The 17289-nt window shown below is 40.1% G+C and overlaps 1 protein-coding gene across 1 annotated transcript; it reads right to left on the bottom strand.

Moving 5' to 3' along the window:
- Window positions 1–295: 295 nt before the first annotated feature.
- Window positions 296–9469, bottom strand: fpr1 (formyl peptide receptor 1). Its single transcript, XM_084357649.1, has 4 exons — window positions 9418–9469; window positions 7294–8461; window positions 7055–7116; window positions 296–2086 (listed from the first exon to the last, which is right to left on the bottom strand). Exons 2-4 carry the CDS (start codon window positions 8448–8450, stop codon window positions 945–947), a joined length of 2361 nt encoding a protein of 786 aa, XP_084213775.1. The 5' UTR covers window positions 8451–8461; window positions 9418–9469; the 3' UTR covers window positions 296–944.
- Window positions 9470–17289: the final 7820 nt, after the last annotated feature.

The raw sequence follows: 17289 nt of genomic DNA, 5'->3' as shown, positions 1-17289 counted from the left end.
TTCATAATTGGGTGTGGATCTTAAAGACAAACATCTGCACTAGAGTTTGACTAACCAAGCAAGCAACTTGCAGCATAATCTAATCTTATAACTTATAACTAGTTCAGTGCAGAGGGTTCTTGAAAGATGGGCATTTTCTGTAGGCTTATTGTTGTATATTAATCTGCAGTATTGCTTTACTTTGCAATTTGGTTTTAGATGAAACGTTCCTACAATTCAATTGCAATTCCAGAAATATGTCTTTATTGTAAGATTGTATCAAACATTATAACTTTTTTAAAAAGACAGAGGATTATAATATCTTGCATACATCATTAATATTATCTTGTAAAAGTAAAGGATCATATTTACATTTACATCTAAACTATTCCACTAATAAACTTTTCAAATTCATCACAAATAATGACAATGACACACAATGCTGTAAAAGTTACTGATAGTTCTATAAATATATCTACATGTTCCCACATCCTCACTTAAGTGTACTTAATGAAACAGTTCCCTCTGCTGGTACAGGAATATAATGACGGAAGTCTATAAACAAGTACAAAACAAAGAAGGACCAAAATTTCAAACTAAGCCAAGTAAATGCAGCTTTTTCTTACATAAGAACTACTGTATGTATTTATTTGCCTTTCCTTACAGTAAAAATATACCACGGATGTTGATCGAAGAATGTTGTAGATATGTAGGAATCTAAATTCAGTTAAATATTTTTTGTATGGTGGTGCCACATGCAGACCAATGTCGATCAAATAAATATTTTATGATGTTCTACCATGTGAAAATGCCGGGTTCTTTTGCCCAGAACATGGCGCTTTACATTTGAATAAGTCTATAACTCTAGGACTGCATAGATCTAGAGCAGTGTTTGCTCTGAAGGATTAAATGTGACCACTTCACTAAATTGTCCATTTAAATTAAACAGTATTTGTTTAGTCCTCTCATGGACAGTCTGACACCCCAGTACTAAGAGTTGACTTGTCCCTGCTCTGACTGGCTTCCGTTGACTTTGTATCAGCTTGGGATCCACAGGAGTCTTCCTGGAAGGCGGTCTCCAGCACATTCAGGATGGATTTGCGGACTTTATCCTTGAAATCTTGGCCCATGAAAACATACAGCAGAGGGTTCAGGCAACTGTTGATGACGGCCAGGCTGCTGGTTATAGGGATCCCGGCAATGGTGACATGGTGTAATGTTGGGCTTTGAATAGCAGCCGTGTAATTCGCCATGTCAATTAGAGCCATGATGTGATAAGGAACCCAGCAAAGGAAAAAAGTGATGATAACAGCAGCGATGATCTTAAATGCCCGGCCTGACTGGCTGGCAAGGGTGCTGTTTCTCCTCAGGCGATAGATTATTACAGAATAACAGGAGAGAATAACAGTGAAGGGGACAACAAATCCCAGGAGGAAGTGGGTGATGCTGATGGCCCTATGACGAAGTTTTCGCAGGTGCTCCACAGCCGTCGTATCATAATCAACCCAATAATCAATTTGAGCGTAGTTGGTGAAGCAGGTGATGATGTCTTCACTAACAAATGATGGAGCAGTGTCCCTGAAGACTAAGGTTGGAGTGTTGATAATCAGAGAAAGAACCCAAACACCCAAACAGATAAAGGAAGCCTTGCGTACATTTCGGTGGTTCTGGGCCCAGACGGGCCACACCACAGACACACATCTGTCCACACTGATCATCACCAGAATGTAGACACTGACAAACATGTTCAGGGTGTTCATTGCGCTGCTCAGCTTGCACATGAACTCGCCAAAAGGCCAGTGGAAATCCAAAGCCAGGTACGTCACACTCAGAGGCAGGAGAGCTGTGAAGAGGAAGTCGGCCACAGCAAGGTTGAGGAACCAAACCGTGTTAACTGTTTTCTTCATCTTGAAGCCAGTCACCCAGATGACCACTCCGTTCCCGAGCACACCAAGAAAGAAGGTCAGGGAGTAAATGATGAGAGACATGATGTGGAGGGACTTTCTCAGCTCAAGATACTCATTGGGATACTCATAGTCCTCATTCACATCTGTTGTATTGGTGTGATTGGAAGGCGTAGCATTAAACTCCATTATTGTCTTGAGACCTGCAATAGAAATAACATCTTATAATATCAATATTTATATATCTTATGTGTTTGAAAACATGTTTCTCACTCTGCAAGTCTCATCATAATTATCAATCTGCTGTAAAAATTGCAGTTTCAAGAAGGCTGTATGTTTTTTCAAGCCTTACAAATCTATACATAACTCATAGCATAGCACGCACATGCAAACAGGAGTCTTGTTCCCAAATTAGGAGAATGAACAGAGGTAACATACCTTTCTCAAAGCTCTCCAGTCAGTTGAGGATCAATCTGTTGCAGAAGTAATCCATCTGACTGATTTATATGGACTAACATGGGGTAGTAGTGATGTCACCGTCCAAATTAAGGAGGATCCACACGCACTTCCCCATGTCCAGGTAGGTTCTATATTTCAGTGTCTCCTCTCTTCACCCTGCATCATGTTACCAGAAAGTATCAACAGCATTTGTCAACAACAATTGAAGGTTTCCAAACAGTTTTGTAAAATAGCTGGCAAATCACTGTCTGCCAACTCCACAAGCAAGCAAAAGGGATCTGAAGTGAGAAGAGATCATTTTGTGACATTACTTTAGTCAGTATTAGCGTGAGAGTAATTGCAGAACTCTAAGTTGTCTTCATGTTCCTCTTTTCCGATTCCTGTTTTGTAATTTAAATCTGTGTGTGTCTTAAATTTGGAAAGACCACTGCTATGCCATTGCAGTTGGCGATTACTCATTCAGTTAAGCAACACATTTGAGCAAGCACAAAAAGTTTCCACAAAGAGTGCTGGCAACTTTTGTCATGGTAACCTCAATACAACACCTTGAAAAACATTGATGACCAAATCAGAGGTGATTGTGGAAAGACAAACTAAGTATTTTAGTCAGTAAGTATGATTTATGATAAGTTAATGAGGCAGTAAAGCTCGTCTTAATTTTTTAGATACATTTTTTTGTGGTTGTGGTTTTTCTAAAAAAAACAAAAAAACATCATAAATGTAACCCAGTTGAGTTTGAGTTATTGTAATAATAGACACGGTGTAAAAGCTGCCGATAATAACTGTCTTTGGCACAAAAAGCCCCCTCATAATATGTATATATAATAACAAACGACTTCCTGACTTGACTGGAATGCCCTAAAAGGTCTGGAACATGCTGATTTAATTGTTATTATTAGTGCAAACAGATTGATAGCACTGTTTGCACTATTAAAGGCTGTAAATCAATCAGTCTGCTCCTGTGGCTTTTCCTCTGAAGTTTGCTGTCCTTGTTTTGAGAAGCAGAGGAGAGAAAACTTCACCTACTTCCTATAACCACGGAGAAGAGAAAAATCAGTGGAGGTCAACACTCCAGCAACATTTGTGGTATAATAGTATATATATAAATATAAATTATTGTCACACCAATGTGTTTCAGCTTGTGGCCTTCCTCACTGTCGTCATAAAAGACATCACCAACATACATTCAGATAACATTCAGAACATACATTCAGATATGAGAGGCACCTGGTGTGTAAAACAGCTCCCTCTACTGGCCAAGTTTATGAAATAAGAACAAAATAACTATAAAAACATCCTGTGATTGTCTACATCTTAGTAATGATTCAATATTATCAGGTGTTATATCAGAAGGGATGTGAAGGTGATAGATAGATACATTTCTACCTTTCTGTTTAGATACTAGATAAGTGGTTCACTAACTTGTGCCCATCAAGGACCCTTAAACTGACACTAATCAGACCCCCAATTGTTAAGATTATGTCCCAGGGTCCCTCATCTGATAGGAACTTTTTAGATGTTTGATATATGACAAAAATTGATATACATTCTCTCATTGTGTTTTATATGTATGGAATTATAGTGAAAATAAATTATTCACTTCACTTTTTAGATCAGTGTTTTTCAGTGTGTTTTGTGAAGTTATGTGGTCGTTATGAGATGTACATTAAGAGTATACAAAATAGTCCAAATGATCCAGTCCAAAGTCCAAAATAATATTGTTATGATGTAAATAATGTCAACAACAAGAACCACAATAACCATCATCATTATTATCATCATTTATGGACTCTAAGTACAGCTACAACAACAACAACAACAACAACAACAACAACAACAAATCAATCAAATTATCATTTACATTGTTTACACATAGAATAAAGCTTTTATAGCTAGGTTAATGCTACATCACATATACCACATATACCAGTACATAGAATAGAATAATTATTCCATCAATTTCTTTTTCCACTCGATTGATTGATCAACAGCAAACATTTTGAGAACTGGTTGATCCCTTAAATTATTGCTCCGGTCAAAAAGTTAGTGGTTCCAGCTGCTAACATGTAAATATTTTGTGTTTTTTCTTTGTTTTTTAAAAAGAAAACTGAATATCTTTGGGTGTTTAACTATTGGCTGGACAAAACAACACACATGAAGATGTCCCCCCTAAACAATTTTCACAATCTATTTTAATTGACTGTTCAATAAATTCTGAGCAAATTGAGAAAAAAACTGCCTGATTAATTGATAATGAAAATAATTCTTAATTTTAGTCTTGAAATAAACAGAAAAACAGGGAAATAAATGATACATAACAATTATCTGATTATAGTACAATATGCATTTACTCAGGGTATAATCACAGACAAATCCCCCCCAAAAACAACTAACAATGAGCAAAGATCACACAAAGCCAAGTATACATTGCAACTGCTACTTAAAGCATTATAATCTCATAGTCACTATCATATGTATTAGGCTTACATTAACCTGGCATAACTAATGTAAATAACATGTAGCATGCAGTAGACATGTAGCAGTCAGTTCAATCAACTTTTTACGGTGTTGCCAGACAGCAGGCGATATAAGAAAAAGACAAAAATGACTAAATAGACCACTAGTTTAGTAGTGTAGCTGACCTCTTCACTTTCCGTTTGTATATACCCGAAGATCGCCTTTGTGGCCACTGTCAGGTGATCATAAACGACATATAATGGGATCAGTGATTGATTTGAGCAAGGTGTTCAAGGGAAATTGGGAAATTAACTTGATATAAGTCTGTTCAGCAACACTATTTCACACTGTAGATTATTAATTCAGGTAAATCTCTTCTAGCATGATATATTCTATTATTATTATACATTATAAGGCAAGAAAGGCATGGTGTTGTTTGTCAAATTAACCTTATTTCTATGTTATTAGGGTGTCCCAGTCTTTCTAATTATTAATATCAGTCTACAATTACAGCCAATAAACAACTGGGACTTGTTGAGTTGCTTGTTTTCTTTGCTGACACAATTTAATCAAGATCTGGAGTGTATGTAGTGGAAAAAAACAAAGTTTATCAAGTAAAACTGAAAGAGGCTGCTTGATATGGCCTCCATTGTACAATCTGACAAAGTGATCTTATTATCAAAAAATCAGATTACAGATTACCTCAAAATTAGACTAATAATTAATAAATTGTTCAAACTTTTTAGCTTGTTAAACTTAAATGTAATAGTCTACTTGATAATTCTGAGGTAATCCGTTTCCTGACTGTTTTAGAGGAAAGTCAACTTTTAAAATTTACAGTGTACATAAATACATTTAAAAATAAAAAAAACAATCTTACAAAAAAAAGAACACATTTCAGCTTTCCATCATTTCACAATGCCTTATCCCACAAATGCATCACAAATACAACTACAGTTTACTGTATAATGTTATCATCTGTCTGCTCTACCATGTTGAAAGTACTGCAGGTGAAGTTAGGAGGCACAACTCTTATCCACACCCCATCAGAGATTATGTTTTCAGATGGGACTCCCTAAAAACTCAGTATTTCCTCTGTCACACAGAGGGTTGTATGCCTGATGCACGTTCTTGTCGGCTCGCGCTGGGTGCCACTTCACTCTTAACATCAAACAGAGATGATTTTTATTTTTGGTGACCATTGCTGCTCCTGTCCCTTGTGACACCAAAAGTGAATCCTGATTTATTAATTCAGACTATGATCTTTCCCAAAACCGAACCAAGTATTTTTATTGCTTAAATCTAACCAAGTATTCTTCCTGCCTTAACCTAACAAAGAAGTTTTGTTGCCCTAACCTAACCAAGTAGTTTTCCTGCTTAAACCTGACCAAGTAGTTTTCCCACCTTAACCTAACCAGGTAGTTTTCCTGCCCTAACCTAACCAAGTAGTTTTCCTGCTTAAAGCTAACCAAGTAGTTTTCCTGCCTTAACCTAACCAAGTAGTTTTCCTGCCCTAACCAAACCAAGTAGTTTTCCTGCTTAAACCTAACCAAGTAGTTTTCCTGCCCTAATCTAACCAAGTAGTTTTCCTGCTTAAACCTAACCAAGTAGTTTTCCTGCCCTAACCTAACCAAGTAGTTTTCCTGCTTAAAGCTAACCAAGTAGTTTTCCTGCCCTAACCTAACCAAGTAGTTTTCCTGCCCTAACCTAACCAAGTAGTTTTCCTGCTTAAACCTAACCAAGTAGTTTTCCTGCCCTAATCTAACCAAGTAGTTTTCCTGCTTAAAGCTAACCAAGTAGTTTTCCTGCCTTTACCTAACCAAGTAGTTTTCCCACCTTAACGTAACCAAGTAGTTTTACTGCCTAAACTTGCAATTGAAAGTCAAAAATTATTTTAGATACCTGAAAACAATAAATTCATGGGTTAGGGTTAGACTATGTCTAATAGTTAAAGGCCATAAAACAAAACTAATTCCCTGCGGGATGTGAACTCTGGTCGCCAAAACAAAAGTCTGCTTGGCTCGCACAACATTCTAATTTTTTATTAATCGAGCATTTTTCTTTTTTCCTTTTTTATGCCTGTATTTGAAAGGAAGGCTTGAGATATGACAGGGAAATGGGATGAGAGAGAGGGGGGATGACTTGCAGCAAAGGGCCGGCGCCCCCAGAAAACTTCTCATAAAACCACCTAAACAGTCTTACTAGGCAAATTATTCATTTCCAGGCACATAGATAAGATTCAATACACAAATTACTGAAAAACAACGAGCACTCAGACCACGGGCTGAGACGGTCACAGAACTTTTTCTGGTACATCCTGCAAAACCACACCCATCCAGGCAAAATACCGAGTGATAAGGTAGTCCCCTCTACAGATCACCTCAAGGTTGCGTGAATAAAACAACAAAAAACTAAAAAAAAAAAAAAAAAAGGGTTATATACAATTACATTTTCTATGTACAGTTACAGTATTAGTTGTCATGGACAAGCTTACACCTCAGCATCAGAAAAGGACTTTTCTTTGCTCCGACTGGTGACCATTGAGTTTGTGTAGGTATAAGAGCGAGACACCTCCTCCTGGAAGGCGTTCTCCAGCACATTCAGGATGGATTTGCGGACTTTATCTTTGAAATCTTGACCCATGAATACGTACAGCAGAGGATTCAGGCAGCTGTTGAGAAAGGCCAGGCTGGTTGCTATAGGGACTCCGATAGTGATGACATGGTCCAATATTTCACTTTCAAGATTAGTCATGTGGTTTACCAACTCAATAAGAGCCATGATGTGATAAGGAGCCCAGCACAGGAAGAAGGTGGTGATAACGGCAGCGATGATCTTAAAGGGGCGACTTGACTGGCTGGCCAGGGTGCGGTTCCTCCTGAGACGATGGATTATCACAGCATAACAGGAGACAATGACAGTGAAGGGGACAACAAAACCCAGGAGGAAGCGAGTGATGCTCATGGCCTGGTGACGAATCTGTCGCAGCTGTTTCACAGATAGTGTGTCGTTATCATCAGAAAAAGCAAAGTTGTTGAAACAGTTGATGATGTCTTGATTTTCATATGATGGAGCAGTGTCCCTGAAGACGAAGTATGGAGCACTGAGATTCAGAGCCAGTACCCAAACACCCAGACTCACACAAGATGCCTTACGTACACTTCGGTGGTTCTGGGCCCAGACTGGCCACACCACAGACACACATCTGTCCACGCTGATCACCACCAGAATGTAGACACTGGCAAACATGTTTAGAAAGCTTATTGAGCTGTTCAGCTTGCACATGAACTTGCCGAAAGGCCAGTGGAAATCCAAAGCTGTGTATGTCACACTCAGAGGCAGGAAAGCTGTGAAGAGGAAGTCGGCCACAGCAAGGTTGAGGAACCAAACTGTGTTAACAGTTTTCTTCATCTTGAAGCCGGTCACCCAGATGACCACCCCGTTCCCGAGCACACCAAGAACGAAGGCCAGGGAGTAAACGATGAGAGACATGATGTTGAGAGACTGTCTCAGCTCAGCATGCTCGTCCGTGTAGTCAGGATCGTCTGTATAATCATAGTCGTCCTCGGTGGCGTACAAAGTGCCATTTTTTTCAGCGCCGTCTGTTGCATTGATGTGATAGAAAGGGGTAGCGGTCAATAGCGCCATCATTGTCTTGACACCTGTAATAAAAATAATTATAAATGTTAACCTTTTAATATCTTACATAGAACACAAATATTTTTTTTCCATTTAAAGTTAGGATATTCAGTCCACTCTCATGTATGCCAGAAAGGCCTGTAAAAGATCCTGTTCACATAGACATTTGGTTTGAATTGTGGTGCAACAGTCTCAACCGCGATTCACTGACTTTTCAGTGAACCACAGTAGAAATTTAGACAAATCTCCATGACATTTTGAGGAAAGTTCCCCAACTTTCTATGGCAGTCAGCGGCTGAATCATAAGCAAACAAACTTGAAACACTGTATTGTGAGTTAGAGCTGCAGCAACTAGTTGATTACAAGGAAATGAGTTGCCAATCTACATAACTGATTAATGGTTTTTGTCATTTTTCAAGCAAAAAAAAAAGTCAAACAATAACTGGTTGCAGCTGGTTAAATATGAGGACTTGCTGCTTTTCTTTTCTTTTTTTTTTTTTGCACTAAATAGGCTAAACGATGAATCGACTAATTGTGAAAGTAACTGGCAGATCCATGATAGTAATCCTTGAGTCTCACCAAACATGCACAAACTGTTCGGCTGAATGAAATTCACATCAGGGCTGCTGTGAACAGAATTTGATGAGCAAATGTTTTTTCCAAAGTGAGGATCAGAAAAGCCTAAATGAACCCATAAGTGTTCCCACACACTGCAAAAAACTAAAAAAAAAACAAACAAACACAAAATAAATAAAAACAGGCCCACACAGGCTTAATTAACAGTCGGACTGTATTTGCGCTGTTAATTGCTGGTAAAGACTTTTCTCTTTCTTTCTCTCTGAAACGAAGCGGTTGAAATTACAGACAGATGTTTCCCCAGAGCTCACTGAGCCTACAGCCCTCCTCACACGCTTTAGTTGTCTGCCTCTTCTTCTCACTATCTGTGAAACACGGGGTTAAAGTAACAGAGGCACTGTACCTTTCTCTCAGCGCCGGTCCGATGAGGATGCGCCCGCTCCAGAGGAAACACCGCTCACGTCTGACTCGTCTGCGGAGGTCTGATCCCTGAATCCTTAAATATGTGACGTCATCGCTCCCATCGAGGCGGGACCTCAGGATGGTCACACTAGACCACTAAACTTCTTCTACTATAAGACTCAAGTTCAAAACATATATTCCCAGATTTTCCAAAGTGACTTTATCATAACTGATAGGTGGGTTACACATGTGCGCACGGTCTGAAGATGCAGCACATGTGTATATAATTCACTGACAAAGTGTGACATGCTGCTGTCTGCTGCAGTAATAGTAGCTTTTGTGTGCTGCTAATGACTCGAGAATCTTGCCAAGACATGTCTCCTCCAAACGCTGCACGATGGAGCCTTTGTCGCTCGGGAAAGTCCACAAGCGAAAAACACCAAGTAACCAAACAACTAAATGCATAAATTGTGGGTTGCTGCAGATGACTACCTGAGAAAGAGTGGAGCCGTGACTTCTCATGTGCACCAGTGATCCTGCTGCGTAATATGTTTTTCTCCATGCGGGTTGAGCTCATGTTTGTTTGAGGTTAAGTGGAATATGCCTGTGTTGACTGTGTGAATCGACATCTGGACACGCAGCATATTTAATGCCCGGCCTCTTCACCCTGCAGTATAAGAAAGTCACAGAAGCGTCGGTCGATAATTTTGGGTTGTCTCATGAAATAGCAGGCTACTCCCACTGTGCCACTGTCCATCTGAAGCTGGCCGCTTCTGCAGAATCAAACTTGCAAACAAAATGGATCAGGACTAAAAATGACAATTTTGTATCACATTATTGGAATCTGGATCAGTATTGGAGGCAATTTAAAAGTTCTGTGTTACCTGTTGCAGTATGTTTCTACTCAGTGGCAGAGTCAGGATGTGTGATGGGCAGGGGCGAAAAAAATTAAAGGGCACCAACTCTATGCAGTGGGGCGTAAGTGAACAAAAAGGTCACTGAAAGGGCACCCAGAGTGCACTTCACCACGTTTAGTCCACTGGAAGGGCGTCCAAGAGGGCACTTTTGGGAAATTTTTTCAAACATGGGGGCACCAGTGCTCCTATTTGCCAGCGTCGTCTTATGGACTATTAATCACATCTGTTTCTGAAATTGTTAAACTCATCTGAAGTGCAACAGCTATATTCAATATGTTAGAGAAGCACACTAATAAATCATGGAACAAGTTACAATGGGAGCAAGTGAATACACCACTACAAAGCACTCAGACAGTAAATATGCACCATGGCTTTTGCAGCTTAGTCATTTTCTCTAGTCCCTTGAAGCAAAACTGTAGCATGAACTTTAAAGTTAAAAAAAGGAACTTTTGGGGGATATGATAGGATGTTTTTGGCCACTCGGGAATACTCATTACACTGAGCCATGCATTCCTGAAACATTTGACATTTACAGTGAGTGCCAAAAGGTGCATAAGTGTAGGAATCACCACAGAATGGGACTGGCAAACAACCGCAGACCTGATTGCAATCTTAAAACAAAAGAGAATTCATATATACACACACCCTGAAGCAATTCTGAGCCGTAATTCCCCACAATTTCATCTTTCAAACCTGCCTGGCACATTCCTGCTGCTGTCTCACCTCAGATATATCACACTCAAGTTGTCAGAGTCTTTAGAAATTGGAACTGAAATCTATGCAGAGACCTTGCAATAACATGGATCTACAAGGACCTACAGATTAGCTAGATAAACCAGGCAAAGCATAAAATTTAATTAAAACTCCAGATTTCCTTTATAAATAATCACATGTGGAAGTATTGATGAAAACTGTGAAAATACACTAATAGGAGCAAGATGGAAGCATGGACATGGGGGAGTTTTGGCTGGAGAGACTGTAAATCCTTCTCATGTCCCATGAGTATAGCCCTACCTTTGAGTGGGGAAAAACTTTTTCATCTGAGTTTGACTTCATGCTCATATTTCCTCCCACATGTTTCCTCTTTACGCCTGCTGCTGCCCCACTGCCCACACATTTGTACATCTGCATGACATGGATGTGAGGAGTTTTTGTATGAAAAATGACAAAATATGATGAATGGACTGTTTGGTCAATCCCCAGTAACCCGTGTTTCTTCACGGGAACAAGAAAAAGTGTTCAAGATTGATTACAGTATGTTTAAATTTACAACAGATTGCTTTATATGAACTACATAAGCAAACAAAACCATCAGCTGGAAGATTGGCTATAATTATTAGCCTATTGTTATTCTTAATGCCTGTCGCAGGGTCGATTCTCACTTGTCCAAGTTGGATACAGTAAGTCATAAACAACACTAACAATATGATATTAATATGGAATTAACAATATGTTGCTTCTTTCTTTCACTTGCTATTAAAGCAAATAAATGTGCCGTCCAGGTTAAGATCTTTACCACAGGAGGCAGTGGTGCTCATACTGCTTTTGTCCACAGGGGCCGCCATGACCAACAAAACTTCCTTGCAGCTGCTATAAAAGCTGATTTATGGCTGCACGAAGACTCTTTGCTGATCCTATATTGTAACCTATGCAAGTAGCCTACACTGTGGAGAGCATTTATACATGTGCGCTGGTGTGTCTGGGTTGCTGGCGGCAGTGAGCGGATTGTCAGCTGACTTTCCCCTTTAAACACACCAACTTTTTGGTGCTAACAGCTGTATTTCTGGGCTGTGCAGAGTGGACAGGTGAGTGGCTGCAGTGAAGGCCGCCCCTCAGCAAGGCGAGGTTTGCTACCGCCCTTCAGACATCCAGCCTTTCCGTTCTCTCCAGCCAAGAGACACATAACCCAGAAGCATAACCCAAGAAGAGCAGCAGCTGACCAATCAGGAGGGACTGCAACAACCCAAGAGGGCGGTGTGTTTCCTGGGGAAGCTACAGGTCACGATCCCCAGTACCAGCAAAGCTGCAAAGCCCTGGAGGAGAAGCCAGAAAATGTGATTCGACGAAGCGGGACCATTCACAGTTGTTGCGGTCCACGTCGCTGCGATGTGTAGTGACATTTCTGGGGAGGTGCACGTCAGGCTACACCATAGGTATGGAATTCAAACCAAATTAAACTAAAGCTGATGTGGCTCAATTTGACATTCTTGAAAAGCATCTTAAGCAAAGTTAATCAACAGAAATTAAACAGATGTTGGAAAGCACTTCTTTCAGAAAAACAGCTGGTTTATTAGAACTTATATTTACAGAAGTTTTAGCTCGTAATACTCACTGAAAAAAGCTGAAATTCTACATCTTGTCTGCATCTGAGGTTATGATATTTACAACTTAAACAAGCATCTCTGCGATGGCTTTAAGGATCCAAACTACAACAGTGGTTCACACGGTGAAACACAATCTTGAACTGATCAGTTTAAATGAGATCGTGTTGGCTGCTAGAACCTGCCCAACCTTAAAACTGAGTCCCCTGCTAATGTACACACACACCACACAGGAACTGTGTCCTGCCAATAGTCCAGATGTGAGGGGGAGGAAGTAAGGAAAGAGAGAAAGAGTGAAAGAGTGAGAGACACTACATGTCTGTGGATGTGTCCGTGTACAAGCTCTCAGTCTCGGCATGAGTTCACTGCAACACCCTTATTGGAGTGTGTAGGAGGACTCATGGCTGTGTTATCATTGCCTTTTTTTCTGGATACATAAATATTCAGCATCAAACCCCATGGAGAGATATTTTACACCAGGTCCAAAAACAATTCATTCTAAGTACAGGAAACAGTTTAAAATAAGCTGACCCAGTTAAATTCATCACTGGCTTCAGAACTACAGTGAACAGCTCCATTTATAACACTAAATTACTCCACTGTTTTGGCTAAAGTCTAGACAATATGACTACTTTGGTTATGTTCCTGTTGAGCAATACCTGTGATTTCTGTGATAAAATGTGTCCTTTCGAGTTTCTTGCTGTGTAGCTTTGCAACAGAACTGAAGGGCAGAGCATTTTGCTGGTGTCTGTAGGGGATATTAATAGCTATCCCAAGGCTATAGTTTGAGGGAAGCCTTCAGAGCTGAGGGCTTGCCAGAGTTCTTGATTTACCAACCAAACGTGCAATTATGTGTGTGCCGCACAAATACCAATTTGGGTGTGTAAAACAACTAGTGGAGGTTTAAAGGGAATTTAGTTTGAGCAGAGGGTGATATATGCAGTTGGACTTTGGGGGTTTATTATTTGCTAAAACAGCTGGGAAGGTGGGCAGCAACCTGAAAGGGACAACTAAAATGTCTGTTAGTCTGTGTAAGTCTGCGTGTGGGACAGTGAGGTACTAATGACATGCTCCATCTCGCAGCGACACCGTTATACACCCAGTATTTTTCGGTGCTGTTGAGTGCAAAACACTGTGAGCTCACAGTGTTTCTAAATCCTTTTGTGAAACGCTGGTACACTTACTGTTTGTGTTGAAACTTCTACACTCCTGTCATAAAGACACAAATAGTGAGAATCTGCTGTGCACTTGAAACCTCAAAGGTTTGTTGATCTTGTTGCGGCGCTGACTGGAAATCAAAACCCTTGTCTCACGGGTGTGGAGAGGTCAGGAATTTTGTTTTTCAAGTCAAAACCAGTGCCAACGTCCTTTCGCCCCTATGGCTCGGTGACAGTTTTTTTCCACGAAATACACCACACACGGGGAAAAAAAGCTGAACCTCAATAACCTAAACCACTTCCTTACGTTCATCCCTACTTTCAACCACAGCGCCTGGGCCCCTCAGCAGAGCGAAGGGATATGAATAATCAGCCTGGGCTCTGTCAGACAGCAAACAAGCCTGCCAATGCATAAGTAATGCAGTTCTTTGACACAGTGTTCTCTCTGTCTGTCCGAGTGTATTTTGAGGTACAGTGGAATGGGATTAGGAGAACCGGAACAAAAAAACCAAGACCGCCTGATGGTTAAACAAGAACGCCTGATGGTGAAATCAATGGGAGTTTTCATCCTTTCTGTATATTCTAACTAAAGATCAGGGTGGCAAATACTGGACTTTTTATGTGGTGCTCGTAAGTTTTGAAAGTCAATGTCAGTTTAAGATCGCAGAGACAGCTGCAAAGTGCTTATCTTTTGTTTAAAATCATCCAGCTGATCACATCCCGAATGCAATTTTGCAGAAGTGAAACAAGCATCTGGGTGTCATATGTGAGACTTTCAAAGACATTTCTGAGCAATTAGCTCAGGGTCTTTCTGCATTTTAACGATTTTGGCAATTTAGTTTTCTCTAATAAATGCCACTGAAATGTTCTGTGGCCTGTTTACTATTGAAGCTTTAATGGAAATGTATCACTATGGTATAGGTCTAGTGAAATGTAGACACCACAAGTGTACAAACAGTAGGGAACACACATGCAACCTGAGTTGTTTTCATCTTCACAGAGAGCGTGTTTCCCGGCAGAATGTGCCAACTTGTCACACTTGTTTGCAATCAAAGACTACAAGCAATGATGCGCAGGTTGCAAAAGGAATGAGGCAGACAGTGTGTGTGCCACACAGTAATGAGGGGGGGGGTGAACTTGCCTGTGCTAGATGGGAATGCGTTATATTTTAACCTTAAGTGTATAATCATAGGGTTTGGTTAAATGCACCCTCACATTTAAATGTTTTCCTGTCTGCTGCTGATAAACACCTATACTCATACATGAGTAACGGAGCCTCGTTCCTCTTGGTTCGTCTCCATGCTGAAACATTGACTCAGCAGTGACTTTTGCACTGTCGAAACAGTAAGAGCTATGGTTTCCTTTATGTGGTAGCCAAGCCAAGGACGTAGAGGAAAACTATACACTGGTTTCTCAAGCTGTTGACCAGATTGAATTTCAATACAGGACCGTAAAATGAAACTGTCATACACAGTTCTGCTTTAGAAATGAGACTTAGAAAACCTTTTATGCTCGCTGAGAGGTGATTTATGCTGCAGCACAGAACATACAGACACACTCAAAACACTTTAGATAGTCAAAAACAACAACGGCCTATATCATCTGTAGCAGCCATCATCAATGTCATCACAGTCCAGGCAGACATTTAAAGGGCATGTCAGCAATTATCGTCATAAAATGAATAGTGAGTACACTGCACATCCCCTGTGTATCCATTTATTTCACACCCCCGGTCCATGTATTTCCCTAGACTCCTACAGATCATGCATGGGAATAAATGAGTTTTTTGCTTGGCTGGTTCTGATCTTGAGGTATCTATACCTCTGACCAGAAGGGAGTGGCTGGCACTGAGAGTGGATGAGTTGTGCCCTTGTAATCGTCAGCCTTCTGAGTCAGCCTTGGTCAGAGGTAGTAAAGATCATGATCCCATAAAAATCCCACAGTTCTTCACAACTTTTCCTAATTTGTCTCGAATGATTTCAGAATGCCCATACCAGCATACAATTCAATAACACAGGATACTCTTAATAAAATATTAAACAGGATACTCTTAATAAAATATTAATAAAATTGAGGTCAGTGCCTGTATGCTTTCATGCGTCCTACATGTTGGTATGGATGTGAAGCTATGGTTCCCTCACCAACCCTCGAAAATAACATTTAATATCTGTCCAGTCTCCTCCTAGCTGTTCTGTAGTAACTGTTTGTCATGCAAAGTAACATCATAAAAATGTTTAAAAACTTCTCACCAACTTTTAAAACTTTTTTCTCTTGTCCTGTGGTCCAGTCTCACTTGAACTATTGGCTACACTTCTACACTGTAGGGACATGATCCACATTGGGTATCTGAAACAGGCCATTTATTTTTTTGTAGCTCATTTAAATTGTGTATATAGAAGATAATAATAATAATGTCAATATAAATCCTGTTTCAAATGCAGTAACTAAAATTAATGAAGAAAAACTGACACTTAACATACAGGACACTGTATTACATTTTCTGAGTATGTTCTATATTGGGATGATCATTTTACGTCAGCTTTCCAACATGTGAGAATATGAACACATCACACATCATGCATTGCAACACAGGGAACATACTGCATTTTTTCCAGGCAGCAGCTTCCTGATAAGCAGACCGCCTATCTTATATAAGTAATCACAACACTACTACTTCTTAGGTAGGTCTAGTGTGTAGGGATTAGTGTCATCTAGCGGAGATGTTGCAGACTGATACCCACCTGAACACCCCTCGTCTCACCCTCCTCTACTGTGGCCACTAAAAAACGCAAAAAAACACAAAAGGTCCTCTCTAGAGCCGGTGGTCCGTGTCGTCCTGGGCTTCTCTCAAAACATGGCAGCGCATCACGTTGGTGGAAGACGGCCGGCTCCTTGTGTAGATAAAGACTCATCAAGTTAACAAAAAAGGATTCTTAGTTTCGGGTGATACCAATGAAAACATAATTATGAATATTAAATTCCATTTCTGCCCCTAAATCCAACACACTGGACCCTCAAGTTGTGATTTGTTCTCTTGGCATTATGGATTTAAAAAACTGGCACACTTGTAATGGCACAATATTGTTTTGGCCACCCACAAGTCTTACTCAACATCCACTAAGACCAATGGCACTTTGTGGCTCACTTGACGGCAGTAAACATGCCAAATCCAGTATTGTTCTGAAATAAATCAGCGTGAGAAAACATTTTTCATATTGACAGAGTTTTAAAAAAAATGTACTGATGCCACCATGAGATCTGATTCACAAAGAACTGCGAGCTTAAATGTAGAGAGATATTACTCAACAATTAATGGAAATCACACACACACACACACACACACACACACACACACACACACACACACACACACACACACACACACACAAACACACACACACACACACATACACACAAAACACACATACATAACCACAGCAAGAAATAAACACATGCAGTATGTGCTGACTGAAGGGGA

The sequence above is a fragment of the Pagrus pagrus genome (assembly GCF_965226575.1).
Source record: "Pagrus pagrus genome assembly, chromosome: 7".
NCBI lineage: Eukaryota > Metazoa > Chordata > Actinopteri > Spariformes > Sparidae > Pagrus > Pagrus pagrus.
This window is presented reverse-complemented; position numbering and strand designations above follow the sequence as displayed.

Bases quoted from the DNA above. Each gene is read 5' to 3' on its own strand.
- fpr1 (XM_084357649.1), bottom strand. From the start codon at position 8,450: ATGATGGCGCTATTGACCGCTACCCCTTTCTATCACATCAATGCAACA. The intron at 7,117-7,293 runs GTAAGCTTGTCC...GTGGTTTTGCAG, and splicing joins TCCTTTTCTGATGCTGAGGT to GATGTACCAGAAAAAGTTCT. The intron at 2,087-7,054 runs GTAATTTGTGTA...TTTCTATTGCAG, and splicing joins TGAGTGCTCGTTGTTTTTCA to GTCTCAAGACAATAATGGAG.